The sequence below is a fragment of the Puma concolor genome, chromosome F2, assembly GCF_028749965.1.
Source record: "Puma concolor isolate L17-30 chromosome F2, mPumCon1.1.hap2, whole genome shotgun sequence".
Taxonomy (NCBI): domain Eukaryota; kingdom Metazoa; phylum Chordata; class Mammalia; order Carnivora; family Felidae; genus Puma; species Puma concolor.
Genome location: NC_141684.1, coordinates 17,242,370 through 17,257,883, shown reverse-complemented (window position 1 = coordinate 17,257,883; position 15,514 = coordinate 17,242,370). Strand labels below are relative to the sequence as shown.

The window sequence follows — 15,514 nt, the reverse complement described above, 5'->3', positions numbered from 1 at the left end:
CTCTCTCTGCCCCTCCCCCGTTCATGCTCTGTCTCTCTCTGTCCCAAAAATAAATAAACGTTGAAAAAAAAAAAAAATTTAAAAAAAATAAAAAAAAAAAAGTAAGAAGAAACAGATGAAATTAATTTTAACAACACTTTATTTAACTCCAGATATTTGCAAATTATTTTAATATGTAATTAGTATAAAGACATGGTTAATGAGCTGTTTTACTTTATCTTTGAGGGGTGCCTGGGTGGCTCAGTTGGTTAAGTGTCCAGCTTCAGTTCAGGTCATGACCACACAGTTCGTGGGTTCAAGCCCATGTTGGGTGGCTCTGTGCTGACAGCTCAGAGCCTGAAGGCTGCTTCCGATTCTGTGTCTCCTTCTCTCTCTGCCCCTCCCCTGCTCACTCTCTGTCTCTCTCCCGCAAAATAAACACTAAAAAAATTTTTTTAACTAAATCTTTGAAATCCAGTAGTCAGCTTATAGGACACCTCAATTTGGACTGGTCACATTTTAGCGCTCAACAGACATATATAACTAATGGCTGCATACAGCTTAGAGTTAGGACAGTAACCCTTTTGTTCATTGCAAATGTTTTCCTCACGTCAGTGTTGCTTGTCTCTTAAGAGTGGCTATCATGTCTTTTTTTAATCATGCAAAATACTTTAATTTCTGAATAACTTTTTATTAATTTTTATGATTTCTAGGTTTCATGTCCTATTTATTTATTTACTTACTTATTTTTGTTTTTTTAAGTAGGCTCCATGCCCAGTGTGGGGCTTGAACTCATGACCCTGGGATCAAGAGTTGGATGCTCTACTGACTAAGTCAGCCAGGCACCCCCTGTGTCCTATTTAGAAAGGCCTTGCCATTCTAAGATTACATTACCATTTATTCATATTTTTTCGAATTTTACATTTTTTGTTTTTTGGGTTTTTTTAAATGTTTATTCATTTTGAGAGAGAGAGGCAGAGCGTGAGCCAGGTGGGGGGCGGGGCAGAGAGAGAGGGAGACAGAGAATCTGAATCAGGCTTCAGGCTCCGAGCTGTCAGCACAGAGCCCAACACGGGCCTCGAACCCATGAACTGCGAGATCATGACCTGAGCTGAAGTCAGACGCTTAACCGACTGATCCACCCAGGCACCCCTCTGTGGTGGGTTTGTTTGTTGGTTTTGATCTTTGATGTGTCACAAAGGTCAGCAAATTATAAAGCACCAACTAATCTGGCCTGCTACCTATTTTGTGAGGACCCTGAGTAAGAATGGTTTTAACTTTTTAAATGGTTAAAAGAACTCAAATAAATGATAATTTCTTGACATGAAAATTATATGACATCTTAAAAACAATGAAATTGATACTTCAGTATCCCCAAATACGGTTTTCTTGGCACACAGTCACACCCACTCTTTGATTAGCAGAGTCACTTGCCAGCGGATGGTTACTAAATGTTCTATCCCCACACGCACTTTATCCCCTCCAACACCACACTGAATGGCGCTTTATAACGTTTTTCTGACTAGCGGACCTAATTCCCACTATTAGTCTGCCTTTTCATAGTTTTCTTCCATATTCTCAAGTGTGTATCATTTCAAATAGACTTTGAGAATTTTACCACTCTTTCTTTCTGAATCCTTACCTCCCCTGATCCTAATAGCATTTTTATTAGGATTGCGTTGAATGTATAGACTGATTTAGGAGTTTTAAACCTAATTTTAGTAAAATACTAAATATTTTCCAATCTTTGAAAGTATTTTTTTAATTTATTTTTGAGAGAGAGAGAGAGAGAGAGAGAAAGAATCCCAAGCAGGCTCCATGCTGTCAGCACAGAGTCCAATGCGGGGCTAAGTCCCATGAACCAGGAGATCATTACCTGAGCCAAAATCAAGAATCGGGCGCTTAACCAACTGAGCCACTCACATGCCTCTGAAAATATTTGGATTCATATATTAGAAATCTGTCATCTCTTTTTTTATAGCATCAGATAGTAGTTTTTGTTTGTTTAAAGCCAATTAATTTTAAATTGGTTTTTGAAAGCTATCATTCCTTTTATCTCATCTAGCAAATGAGGTTGATAATACATTATTCTAGAAGTGTCTGTGTTCTCCAAAAGTAATACAGGCTTAGAACTCTGCCCTCTTTATTCCAAACTCTTTGAGATGGTGAAGGCAATTTTTTGTCAAAGAATCCTGGAAAGTTCTTTCAGGTTGCATGATCTGGCCTCTGCCCACCCTTCCAGGCTTCTGTCCCTCATCTCCTTATTCCGATAGCAAGCTCTGACCCTGCTAACCTGCCAGAGCTTTCCTACTCAGAGTTCAGGCACCAGCAGGAAGACTGGGTCCAGCGCGACACGTACGAGTGACTGCACGTTCGTTAGCACTAAGCAGAGTGGATGTGCGTTTGCTCTGGCACAGAGCTAGGTGTGTGTCTAAAAATTCATAAACAGAAGAGCTTTTCTAATTGAAAGTCCTAAAAGGCATTATTAACTGTGCCAAACCTCTCCTCCACCTATTGGCATTTTTACTACTCTTGTTTCATAAACTCAAGCATCCCCACCTTTGAGCCAGCTGTTTTCTCAGGAACCTCCTTAAGTTGAACTGCTTGCCAGTCAGTGGTTTATTTGCTTCTCAGGTGTATATCCTTCTTGTACACCCCACCATATTTTCATTTTTACCCTTTGTTTCTCCGATGAGAGGTATTTGATGGTGTGTCTTTTATCTTTCCAATGTCTAAAACTCAGGGATACAACTAGTGAATGCGGTCATTAAATGTTTACTGAATAAATGAATGGGCTGAGATGACTGATGGGTAGTTTGTTTGGTTTTCTTTCTGAAACACGTATCATGCCTAAGAAATGGGGACTTTGGGAAGCCAAGTATTGTATTAAGAGAGCTCCTCAGTTTCTCTGTCTACCTCAAGAAGGCCTTATTCAAACCCTCTAGTGTAGAGGAGTGAAAAGCTTCCAAGTAATCAGAATTTGGGGAAAGGTAAACTTAAAATTAACTAAGTCCAAGGGGCACCTGGGTGGCTCAGTCAGTGAAGCATCAGACTTCAGCTCAGGTCATTATCTCATGGTTCGTGGGTTCAAGCTCCACGTCGGGCTCGGTGCTGGCAGCTCAGAGCCTGGACAGCTGTTTTGGATTCTGTGTCTCTGTCTCTGCCCCTCTCCTGCTCACACTGTATCTCTCTCTCTCTCTCTCTCTCTCTCTCTCTCTCTCTCTCTCTCAAAAATAAACAAACATGAAAAAAAAATTAAGTCCAAGCAGGGCACATTTAAACTTGGAGTTCCAAAGTGAATTTACAAAAGTATAGACATTTAATCAAAAAGAACATTAAATAATATTATATTTAATAAGATTAAACATTCTATATTTTTAGCCACCGCAAATTTATATTGCTCAAGTTTTTCTAACACATAATATTGGCTGATATAATATGGTAAGAGCTCCCATCTGTTCTCCCAGTCTGGGTAGATGAGGATATGGTAATTGTACTTTGCTTTTTAGAAAATTAAGCTTAACTTTAACTCAAACATTATTCCTAGACTCTACAGTGAGTGTTAATATACTGTCAATTACTCTGGTATCAAAAGCCCAGTACTTCTTATTGTAAATACGTTTAGTGGGTTGTTTGGATTTCAAGATTACCAGATCTGTTAAACAGAAATTATCTTGTAAATTCCTTTTGGTGTTCAGTTTGTTGTTTGGCCATAGGTACATATGAGAGATCAAGAAATTGCTACTACAGCGAAAGACCTAGAAATGAGACATCTGGAACTGGAATCACAGAAAAGACTTTATGAGAAGGTATAAATCATCTGTTTTCACCGTAAGAGCAGCAGGGTTTATACTCTTTTTAGATTGTATTTATTCATGATTTTTTAATGTTTGTTTATTGTTTTTTTTTTTAAGCAGAATATAATGTCACCCAGGATTGTTAAGATAGCCAGAATGTCTGTAGCCAGAATGTCTGAATGTACAGTTTGTTGTAATTCTTTAATTCACCTTTCTCTTAGCAACTTAGTCTAGTGTCTGAAGCACCAGATGTAAGCCCCAGATTTTGCCTCAGGATTTTCTATCGATGTACTGAGTTTCCCTCTATCTGTATAATAGTGACTACAGAATTATCCTGGTGCTTCACTAGGGTTTTACGAGGTAAATCAGGCAAGAGCTGTACAGTACTTTAAATTTGAATCTTCTGGAATCAAATTGTCAAGTATCTACTTAGAGTATATAATTTAGTTTCCACGACACTGGAAAAAGGAATTTTGTTAATATAAATATTTATCATTTGGGAAAAGCATTTTGTTATTCATTTATTTAATGTTGAAACCATAAGTTTTCACTTCCCTCAGCCTCTTAAAGTGAAACTTTGAGTTTGAAATTAGTGATAACTGCAAATATGTAACAGGTAAATTGACTGTTATTCACATTAAATAAGATTTAAAACATATGGCATCCATTCATATCTGCAACACTTTTAATTACCACACTGAACTACTTCTAGAACTGAGCCTGGGATTCACACTTTGGCTGAGTCTCCTATGATTTTGAATTCATTTGGACCAAACCTAAATTTACTTTTTACTGTCTTTCCTTTGGGGGAAGTGGTGATGACACCACGGGGGCATGATTTCTGAATTAACAGAAAATTTGCAAGTAAAATACTAAGAATTTCCAAGTCTGTTTCTCTCATTCTCAAATATTAACATTTTGCTAAATTGGTATTATCCTTCTCTTTCTATCTGTATACTAATACACACGTAGATACATTTTTTTTTCTAAACTTTTTAAAAGAAAGTTGCAAACATGATGCCCTTTCACCCTTAAATACTTCAGCGTATTATTTCCTAAAACCAAGGAATCCTGAATACATGACCACAGAACACTTATCAAAATCGGGAAATGAACATATCATTATCTGTTGTATAAGCCTTATTCAGATTTTATCAATCATCCTAAAAATGTCCTTTAGAGCAGGGGCACCTGGGTTGCTCAGTCAGTTGAGTGTCCCGACTTCAGCTCAGGTCATGACCTCGTGGTTCATGAATTCGAGCCCCACATCGGGTTCTGTGCAGACAGCTCAGAGCCCGGAGGCCGCTTCAGATTCTGTGTCTCCCTCTGTCTCTGCCCCTCCCCCACCCATGCTCTGTCACTCAAAAATAACCATTAAAAAAAAATGTCCTTTAGAGCAAAAGAAAATCTAAGATAATCCATTTTTTTCAGTTGTCCTGTCTCATTAGTCTCCTACGGCACCATTCCTGAGTTCTTCTTTACTTCTTTATATTTTACAGCAATGATGTTTTTGAAGCATTTGACCAGATATTTTATAGAATGTCCCTCAATTATTGTTTGTTGCTTCCTCATCCAAGGTTCAACTTACACACTTTTGGCAGGAATGCCTCAGAAATGATGCTGAGTTTCTTTCCCCACATCAACGTATCCATACCATTTCTGCCCTCTTTTGAAGGAAGTATTTATTAAGCAAACTATTAATAGAGTTAGAAAATACTGAACCTACTCATCAAAACTATATCTTGAATTTTATCTGGTCCGTTAGATTCAGACATTCAGATTAGCTGTGTGTATTTCTAAACCAATTATATCCTAGAAAACAGACAATATTGTGTTGCCCTCTGCTGGAAATGCATGCTCAATATTCCATATATATCTACTTCGAATAAAAAATTTTTTAACAGAAGAATAAAAACACAAATGAATACTGACCTCTGATCCAGATTCCGTCCCCTTCATCTCTTAGGACCTTGTTACATCAAATCCATTTTCTGCCTCTGTCGTGGTCTCTTTCTCATGCATATGTACCTTCTCCTTGGCATAGGCCCACCCTTGTCGACATTGCTGTGATGATGAAATGAGTTATATCTAGATGTCAGCGATAGGAGTCTCCAAGACTACCTCAGGTTCAGTGATTTGCTAGAGGGACTCACAGAACTTGGAAAAGTTGTTAACACTCGTAATCACGGTTTATTACAGTGGAAGGATACAGATGAAACTCAGCAAAGGTAGGAGACGCCTGGCTGGCTCAGTTGATGGAGCATGCAGATCTCAGGGTCATCATGAGTTTGAGCCCCACACTGGGTGTCGAGATGACTTAAAAAAAAAAAAAAAAAACCTCAGCAAAAGTAAAAGGCACACAGTGTAGAGTCCAGGAGAGACCAGGCACACGCTTCTAGTCATCCTCTGCCAGTGGAGTCATACAGACAGCGCTTAATTTTGCCAGCAAAGATGTATGACAACACATGTAGAGTACTGCCAACAGGCAAGCTCACTCGAGTCTTGATATCCAGGGTTTTACTGGGAGTCAGTCACATAGGCATGGAGCGTCATGTGGCTGAACGTGGATACTTACTCTGCAGAGCTCAGGCTGATCTAGTGTGGCCCAAGGCTCCTGCCATGCACCATTATTAGCATAAACTGTCTGGGGGAGCCCAAGGCCCCAGGTATACAGACACACTCTTCAGGCACCATATTCCAGGGGTTTAGAGCTGGTCAAGGGTTAATCTTTGCTTCGGAGTGTGTAGAATTTGAATAGCTCAGGCTTCTGAGTCACCCTTTCCTGCTCAGTGTCTGATATTGGCACATGCCGGGTAGGTATTAGTTTCCCCTCATTCCCCCTGGCCTAAAATGCTCATTTTACAAAATGAATTGACCGCTTTCTTCCCCTACCTGCTTCTTTTTTTTTTTTTTTTTTTTTTTAATTTTTTTTTTTCAACGTTTATTTATTTTTGGGACAGAGAGAGACAGAGCATGAACAGGGGAGGGGCAGAGAGAGAGGGAGACACAGAATCGGAAACAGGCTCCAGGCTCTGAGCCATCAGCCCAGAGCCTGACGCGGGGCTTGAACTCACGGACCGCGAGATCGTGACCTGGCTGAAGTCGGACGCTTAACCGACTGCGCCACCCAGGCGCCCCGTTACCTGCTTCTTTAAACCACCACCCTGTCATCTTTTCTCTTTGCTGTTGGTAGATTCCCGCTGTTTTCCTCCTAATCCCTAGACTCTACACATACATTGTTTTGCTTCTTTATGGAGTATCTAAGATTCTATATTCTGCTTTTCATTTTTACTTACTAAAATCCTTTTTCTAAATGACTGCATATCTTCATATTGTCATTTGTCATAGTGATGAACCATAACTTTGAGTAAGTTTTAAATAACTTTAAATAAGCTAAATAAAAAAATAACTTTTTTTTCTGTTGTTGGATGTTTAAGTGGTTTACAATTTTGGCAATAAACTTCTTCATACATATATCTTCTCTGCATATAATTGGAAAACATTTTTATTTTTATTTATTTATTTTTAATTTTTTTTTTAACGTTTATTTTTGAGACAGAGAGATACAAAAGATGAATGGGGGGGGTCAGAGCGAGAGGGAGACACAGAATCTGAAACAGGCTCCAGGGTCTGAGCTATCAGCACAGAGCCTGACGCAGGGCTCGAACTCACAGACTGTGAGATCATGACCTGAGCCGAAGTCAAATGCTTAACCAACTGAGCCACCCAGGTGTCCCACATTTTTATTTTTAATTATGAAGGTAATTGTGTTGCCAGTGGATAATTCGAAAAGCAGGAATAAATTCCTGAATTAGGAAATAACTGCTAATATCATCAGTAAGGATAAGTGAGATTATTTGGTACATACAGTTGCTATTACACGTCTTTTTAACTTAAATCTTCATGAATTCTGTTTGCCGTCCTTCCCAACACTACTTGTTAGCACTCCCTCCCCAGCCCCCTGACCCTGGCAGGCACTTATTTACTTTCTGTCTCTATAGATTTGCCTGTTGTGACATTTCATACAAGTGAAACCATACAATGTATAGTCTTTTGTGACTGGCTTCTTTCACACAAAAGTTTTCAAGGTTTGTTCACGTTGTGGTGTGAGTTAGTACTCCATTCCTTTTTATGGCTGAATAATATTCTGTTGTATGATAAATGTTTATCCACTTGTCAGTTGGTGGATATTTGGGTTGTTTCTACTTTGGGCTGTGATGAGTAGTGCTGCTCTGAAAATTCATGTACAGCTTTTTGTTTGAACATGTATTTTCAGTTCCCTTAGATCTATGCCCAGGAGTGTAGAGTTCTCCCTTCTCTACATTCTTGTGAACAGTTGTTACCATCCGTCCTTTTGATTCTAGCCTCACCAGTGGGTATGAAGTGGTGTCTTGCAGTTTGGATTTTCATTTTTCCAAGGACTGGTGATTCTGGGCATCTTTTCATGTGTATATTGGCCATTTTTATATCTTCTCTGGAGAACGTGTGGCTAATGTCTATTCAGAGTCCGCACAGCCATGCTTTTGGTTTTTAATATCTCCTGTCATTTTTTATTGAAAACTAGATATTTTAGGGGTGCCTGGGTGGCTCGGTCTGTTGAGCGCCCACCTTCAGCTCAGGTCATCTCACAGCTTGTGGGTTCAAGCCCCGCATTGGGCTCTGTGCTGACAGCTCAGAGCCAGGAGCCTGCTTCTGATTCTGTGTCTCCCTCTCTCTCTCTGCCCCTGCCCCGCTCGTGCTCTGTCTCTCTCTCTCAAAAATAAACAAACATTAAAAAAAGAAAGAAAATTAGATATTTTAAATCATGTGATATGACAGTTCTGAAAATCAGATTCTCCTCCCTCCTCAGCATTTCTTGTTTCTTAGTGACTTCACTGAGTTGATTTGGTAAAGTTGAATTTACAGAGAACTAAATTAAAGTCTTCACTTGGTTTTAGCGACTGGACAGCGATTTCCTTAAGTGGCCTTGTACCAGTAAAGCCTCTAGGTCTTTGCCCAGAGGCTCTGTGTGCATCGTGTTGGGGCCTGCCTTCAACGCTTCGCTTCGCAGCTTACAACTCCAGAGTTCCCTTCCTGACTATGCAGAAAACCCCCATTCACCAGACTTAAGAGCCCTGCGCTTCCTCAGATCTGAGCATTCACATAGCCCTGCGCATGTGTACAGCCTTCCACGTGCACATGGACCTTTAGGTCTCCGGGAATCTATCAGCTTTTCAAAGTGCCCTGCAGACGTCTAATTCTTCAATGTTTTCTGTGAATACTTTTTGGTTAGCTTGTGGTTTGCACTGCGATAGGCTCTCTCCAGCAGCCAAGATATTCACCAGGGTCCTCTCATGTATTTCAGCAAATGTCCCCAGGGAAAAGGCGGTTCAAGGTGGTGAGTTCTGAGTCATGGCAAATAAAGACAGCTTTGGGAGTACGTTCTTCCAGAACCACCGTATCGGTCAATGGGGACCGTTACTGGACAGTGGGAGTTTGCAGGAGTCCCACCTCCATTCTGCCCCCTCCTTTGGCTGCCAGGTTGCTGGTCTTAAAGGCTAATGCAGAGCTTAAGGGTAGGGTGGGACTAGGGATGAGGCAAGTTAAAAATGCCCTAATGCCTTCTGTTCTTACCAAGATGGAGCCATTTTTATGAGTAAATGATCCTCAAATTGCTTCAAGCCTTTGGTTAATTTCCAGAGTTCTGAAAGAGTTGGTTTTGCAAGTGTTCTCAGTGCTTTTTTGGATGAGAGTATTTTCAGAGGTCCCTACTTTTATTTTCACTGATGTCACTGCTATTTGCTTTCTACTTTGAAAATTAGATGACCACAATTCTTATTTGTGTGCTAGTATTCGGGGTGGGGTGGGGGGGAAGTCATTTTGTGTTCTAGCATTACTATGTAGATTTGTGTTTTCTCTCTTTTTTTTTTTACAAAATTTTTTTTAACAGAATCTTATTAGAAATCAGGAAGCTGTTGCAAAAGAAATGAGAGAAGATGCAGATACCTATAGACGAAAAGTGGATCTTGAAGAACACATGTTCCATAAACTGATAGAAGCAGGTCAAACTCAGAACCAAAAAACTCAGAAGGTAAAAATATGGTAAACTTAGTGCACATAGAGAGGGGGAAGTTTCCATCTGTCATCCTTTTCTGTGTTTATTTTTCCCTGCCCTGCCTCCCCCATCTGTCATCCTCTCAAAGGAGAAAATTCAAAATTGAACTCTGCAAAGGAGTTAATTCATTTCTTTGCTTCAGTTATCACAGCTCTTAGAATCTCACATTATTTTATTTATAGGCTACTTACTTCACTGCCAGACATATACAAGTATCTTTTATATTTTAAGAATTTTAAGATCTAGAAGATACAAGGGAAATAATAACTTCATAAATACTAGCCTACTGTGTTATGTCTCAGAAATTATCCCTGAGCAGATTAGTTGCAAAACATCAGGTCTTTGCCTGGTATATAAGCCAGGGTTTCCAAAGTATATTCTGTAGAATATTCATAACTATTATTCAGTAAAACAGGTGGCAACTAAGTATTGGAAGTGCTGTTTAAAGTTAGGATTTTTCAGGGCACCTGGGTGGCTCGGTCAGTTTAGCATCTGACTCTTGATTTTCTCAGGTCATGATCTCACGGTTCGTGGGAGTAAGTCCCACATTGGGCTCCATCCGTGTTGACAGTGCTGAGCTTGCTTGGGATTCTCTCTCTCCCTCTTTGTTTCTCCCTTGCTCTTTCTCTCTCTCTCTTTCTTTCTCTCTCTCTCTCTGAATAAATAAACTTTAAAAAAGAAGTTAGGATTTTTCATGCCAAATTTGAGGATATGGTACATTGTGAGGCTTTAAGAAAATTTTCCAAACTTATTTTGTACAATTTCTGTAGAGTACCCTTTCAGAAATGCTGGCTCAAGTGAATTGAAATAGAATTTGAGAACTTCAAGAAAGAACTTTCTGTATCATCCAGTCAACAAAATGCTGAGTAGGTCTGTGGCCAGGCCTGGCCCTGGTCCAAAAGCCAGCAACAATATAAGACTTCCCTGTCTTCTGTTCAACAACCATCCCTTAGCGGATCCCATCAGCATAGCCCACCATTGATTTTTCCTTATAGGCTTTTGTTCAGTCTGTAAGAATGGGCTCTTCTGACTCCTTTTCACGGGTTGAAATATGGAAATTGTTTAATCCTACCCATTCCTGAGCCTAGAAATTCTCAGTCTTGGCTATGTATTAGAATCACCTTTGTAAAAGTTCCAACATCTCACCACCCCAGAAGCTGATGTAATTGGTTTGTGCTGGGTCCTGGACACCGGTGTGTTTTAAATACCATTAGGGTGGGGCGCCTGGGTTGGGTGGCTCAGTCGGTTAAGTGACCGACTTCAGCAGAGGTCATGATCTCACGGTTCGTGGGTTCGAGCCCCACATCGGGCTCTGTACTGAACGCTTGCTCGGAGCCTGGAGCCTGCTTCAGATTCTGTGTCTCCTTCTTTCTCTGCCCCTCCCCTGCTTGTACTCTGTCTCACTCTGTCTCTCAAAAATAAATAAATGTAAAAAAAAATAAAATAAAAAGTGAAAGTAAACACCGTTAGGTTACAAACAGCTACCCTAGAAACTTGGTTACATTGAACAGATATACCATATTTTATATATAGTCTGACCTTGTTTCTGAAATTTACAAATATTTCTTAGTTAATTGAAGAAAATTTGGCAGAAGCTGAACAAGCATGTCTAAATGCCGACTGGCGAATTCAAGCTTTACATAAACAAAGATGTGATGATCTACAGCGGAACGCATGTTACCAGGAAGTGGCCAAACTCCTTCTGGAAAACAGAAGGAAAGAAACAGAAGTATTGAATGCAATGGTGGGGGAGGGAGCTAAAAAGGTAAGAATGGGGTTACAGATTTTTTTGTTATTCATCGTATAAATTTTGAAATATAATCAAACAACAGAAGCATCAAATCAGATAATTCCTCTTGGAAAAGCGAATCTAATTTTAGTAGGTATATACAGAGAAGGAATCTAATACGATACCTAAAAATGACTAGGCATCTTTCTCAATGACATTAGTGCCTCTCAAGTTCTCAGCTTCCTGGATTGGGTTTGTTCTGGCTGATTGGATAATATTACTATTTAATTTTACCTAATTTTTGATTCTTACAATGTAGACAGCTTTAAACGGTTAGGAATTATATGTAGCTACTACTAACAAAACCTGAAATAATAGTGACAATGAGCAAGATGTAAGTGTTTTTCCTTTTCATGTGAAAGAAGTCCGGGGGTAGGAAACCCAGGGCTGGTTTCCTGGCTCCAAGGTCATTAGGGAAAGTGCCTCCTTCAGTCTTTCTGCGCTACTTCTTGGTGCATGGCTTTCGTTCTTGAGGACAGCTTACCACCCAAGATGACTGCTGGTTTTCCAGCCATCACATATACATTCCAGACAGCAGGGAGAAGGTAGGGCAGAAGTAGAAAAGGGCCCGCTCCCGGCTGAGACAACTCTGTAACTCCTTTCTAGAAGTCCCACATCACATTCTAGCCACATTTGTCTGCAGAGGATGTTGGGAAATGTAGCATTTTTAGCAGGGAGCATTATCATCCGAAATAAAATTAGAATTCTATTCCTCAAGAAGAGTCAGAGAATGGATTTCAAGGAGGCAACGAAGAGCATGTCACACAGACGAATCCTTTGGTGGATCCCACCAGCAGCTCTGGCACCCGTGCTCTGTCGATATTATCGCAGACAGAGCGGACTTCCCCGAGGACACTGGAGCTAGGGAGAGGTCAGGAACCAGAGAGCTGGCTGTAGTTCACTCCTCTTCATGCTGTTCTGTCATGATGTCTATTCTGAAAGCTTTTCATAATGTATTTCCTTCAAGTGACTGTTCCTATTCATTTTCCTCCTACACCATATAACGTGGCCCTGTGTGAGAACACTTTCGGTCAAGGACAGGGAGGGGCGGGAATGATGCCCACTGAGGCTGTTCTCAGGAACGTTATGGTGGGAGCCCACATCTTCGAGGATTGCTGACCTTAGCGCTGGACTGCACACTGTTAGGTGCTGCTGTAGTTTGGGTGAAACAGAGTGTTTGAGGGTAGACTCAGGATCGCTGTAAGGGCTTTCCTCCTTTGTATCTGGTGTGCTGGCTTCTAAAGCTAGCCTGATTACTGAGAGGTCTTGGGAAATCACTAAAACTCGGCCTCCTTATCAGTAATGGGAAAGGCCTGGATTTCTTGGCCCCTAATGATTCCTTAAAATTGTGTCATTTCACACATATTTAATGCGTTAGCATTTCTATAACAAAAATTATACTATATGTTAACTAACTGGGTTTAAATTTAAAAAACTATATGTTTGCAGATAAACGCTACAGCATAGAACATTGATGAACTTTAGGAGTTGTAGAATATCTTAAACGTGGTATTTTTAGTTACCCTTGAGCTAATCTTAAGATAATTGTTTTCTCACTGTAGGAAGAAGAAAGTAGGGATTAATAGAAATTCCTTCACTTCCACGGCAGAGCTGGGCAAAGAATTCATTCTCTGAACTTTGCAGATCTTACTATTAAGCGATAGCATGCAAATTAAATAAAAAAATTATCATTAATTCTAAAAACTACATCCTGCAAGGTTTGACATGTGAAATGTGTTGAAATGACTTGTTATTGCAAAGACAGTGGGCACCTGTGTGTGTGCTCTGTGGCACTTGGAGGTACTGAGTGGTACATCACACGTGCCTGCACCTTGAAGTTTCCTCAGCAGCCTTGGGCCAAGAGTGGCACCCAAATTACCCTAAAACCAAACAGATCCCACACACCATGGGAATCCCGAAGGAAGTGGAGTAGAGGAGACGGAAGGGAGTTATTCCACTGTAGGAACTGACATTACCCCAATTTTTAGGTGATTTTTGTTTTCTTTCATTTATTTGCGTATAGTGGGAAGAAGCTAAAGAAAAAGACTTTCATCTGAAGTCAGAAAAGAAAGCTTCGGCTCTCTCAGATGCATCTCGAAAGTGGTTTCTGGAGAAAGAGCTAGATGATGCTTTAGAACATGCTGAACATCCATATAATACAGGTGCGTGTCCATGAGTGCCTTTCTCTTCATGACAGTACACACTCATCCATCACAGGTAGGCTATTTGCTGTCGTGAGCCAATCCCTGAGCTGTATTTTGGCACTTTATTCAAATGATTGCTCAACTAAAAGGTGATCACTAGTCATCATTTTGGGGGTTGCTGGGGCTTATTAAAACAAACAAAACAGGCAAACAAACAAAAAAACCTAGCTCCAGTCAAGAAAAACCTCTCAACCGTCCTGTAGAATTCTGTTTTATTCCATGGTTTCATGGTCCTTGGTATCTCCTTCATCTATCAGGATATGATTTGTTCCCAAAGTGCTATTTCTAGTTTATTTTGGTAGAAATTGTGCTTTGCCAATAGCCGGTCTTCAGAACAACAGTGTAGTAAAGTAGCACAAGGAAACTCGTTATAACCAAACGTTAGGTTTGGGTTTACAGGCTTGCAGTGGCATCAACTGAAAACCTAAATTACTGTACTTAGAATTCTAAAGCAGGGGCGCCTGGGTGGCTCAGTCGGTTGTCAGTTGAGCGTTCGACTTTGGCTCAGGTCATGATCTCACATCTCACAGCTCCTGAGTTCAAACCTCACATCGGGCTCTGTGCTGACAGCTCAGACCCTGGGGCCTGCTTCAGATTCTGTTTCCCTCTCTCTGCCCCACCCCACTTGTGCGCTCGCTCTCTTTCTCTCTCTCTCTCTCAATGATAATAAACATTAAAATATATATATATATATATTTTTTTTTTTTTTGGTGCCCCCAAGTAAGCCCTGTACCCATTTGCATTCACTGCCCATTTCCCCTCACTCCCCACCCAGCCCCTAGCTCCCACTAATAAACTTCCTGTTCCACCATAGATTTGTCTACTTAGGAAGCTTTATATAAATGGAGTCCAGTGATCTATGGTCTTTTGTGTCTGACTTCTTTCACTTCGCATAATGTTGCAGCATGCATTAGGATTTCATTCCTTTTTATGGCCTGTATTGCGTTGTGTAGGTATTCCACATTTCATTTATCCATTTAGATTGGTGTCCACTTCTTGGCTTTTATGAATAATGTCACTATGTGTGTAACTTTTAAAATTCACAAATTTGAAAAGTAGAAATATAGGTCAGGTGCATCATCATCTAATTATGCCTACTTTTAAAACTCCTCATTAGCCCTCGTACTTTTTTTTTCGTGTGTATTTATTTTGAGAGAGAATGCGAATGAGCATGGGGCGGAGGGGGGCAGGGGGAGAGAGAGAATGTAAAGTAGGCTCGTGCTGTCAGCACAGCCCAATGCGGGACTCCATCCCACAACCATGAGATCATGACCTGAGCCAAAATCAAGAGTTGGATGCTCAACTGACTGAGCCACCCAGGCACCCCAGCTGTCATACTTTAGATTTAGGTCCCAGATAGCACCCCAGCCCATGAAGAAGCAGGGAGAGAAGAGTGTCACTCGTTGCACAAAGTAAATATTTACAGGGCTAGGTGGCTCAGTTGGTTAAGCGTCTGACTTCATCTCAGTCATGATCTCACAGTCTGTGAGTTCGAGCCCCGCGTCGGGCTCTGTGCTGTCAGTTCAGAGGCTGGAGCCTTCTTCGGATTCTGTCTCCCCCTCTCTCTGCCCCTCCCCCGCTCATGCTCTGTCTCTCAAAATATGAATAAACATTAAAAAAAAATTAAAAAAAAAAAAATAAATATTTACAA

At 40.5% G+C, this 15,514-nt stretch overlaps 1 protein-coding gene across 10 annotated transcripts in view; it reads left to right on the top strand.

The window, feature by feature from the left end:
• TBC1D31 (TBC1 domain family member 31) overlaps window positions 1–15,514 on the top strand; it is an 85,768-nt gene that overhangs the window by 62,655 nt on the left and 7,599 nt on the right. For 5 of the 10 annotated variants that reach the window (XM_086695448.1, XM_086695446.1, XM_025922497.2 and 2 more), the window contains 4 exons: window positions 3,696–3,788; window positions 9,706–9,846; window positions 11,441–11,635; window positions 13,683–13,821. In XM_086695448.1, coding sequence (XP_086551574.1) covers window positions 3,696–3,788; window positions 9,706–9,846; window positions 11,441–11,635; window positions 13,683–13,821 — 568 coding nt within the window. The remainder of the gene's footprint in view (window positions 1–3,695; window positions 3,789–9,705; window positions 9,847–11,440; window positions 11,636–13,682; window positions 13,822–15,514) is intronic. The other 5 variants (XM_086695447.1, XM_025922498.2, XM_086695454.1 and 2 more) reach the window with 3 other exon arrangements.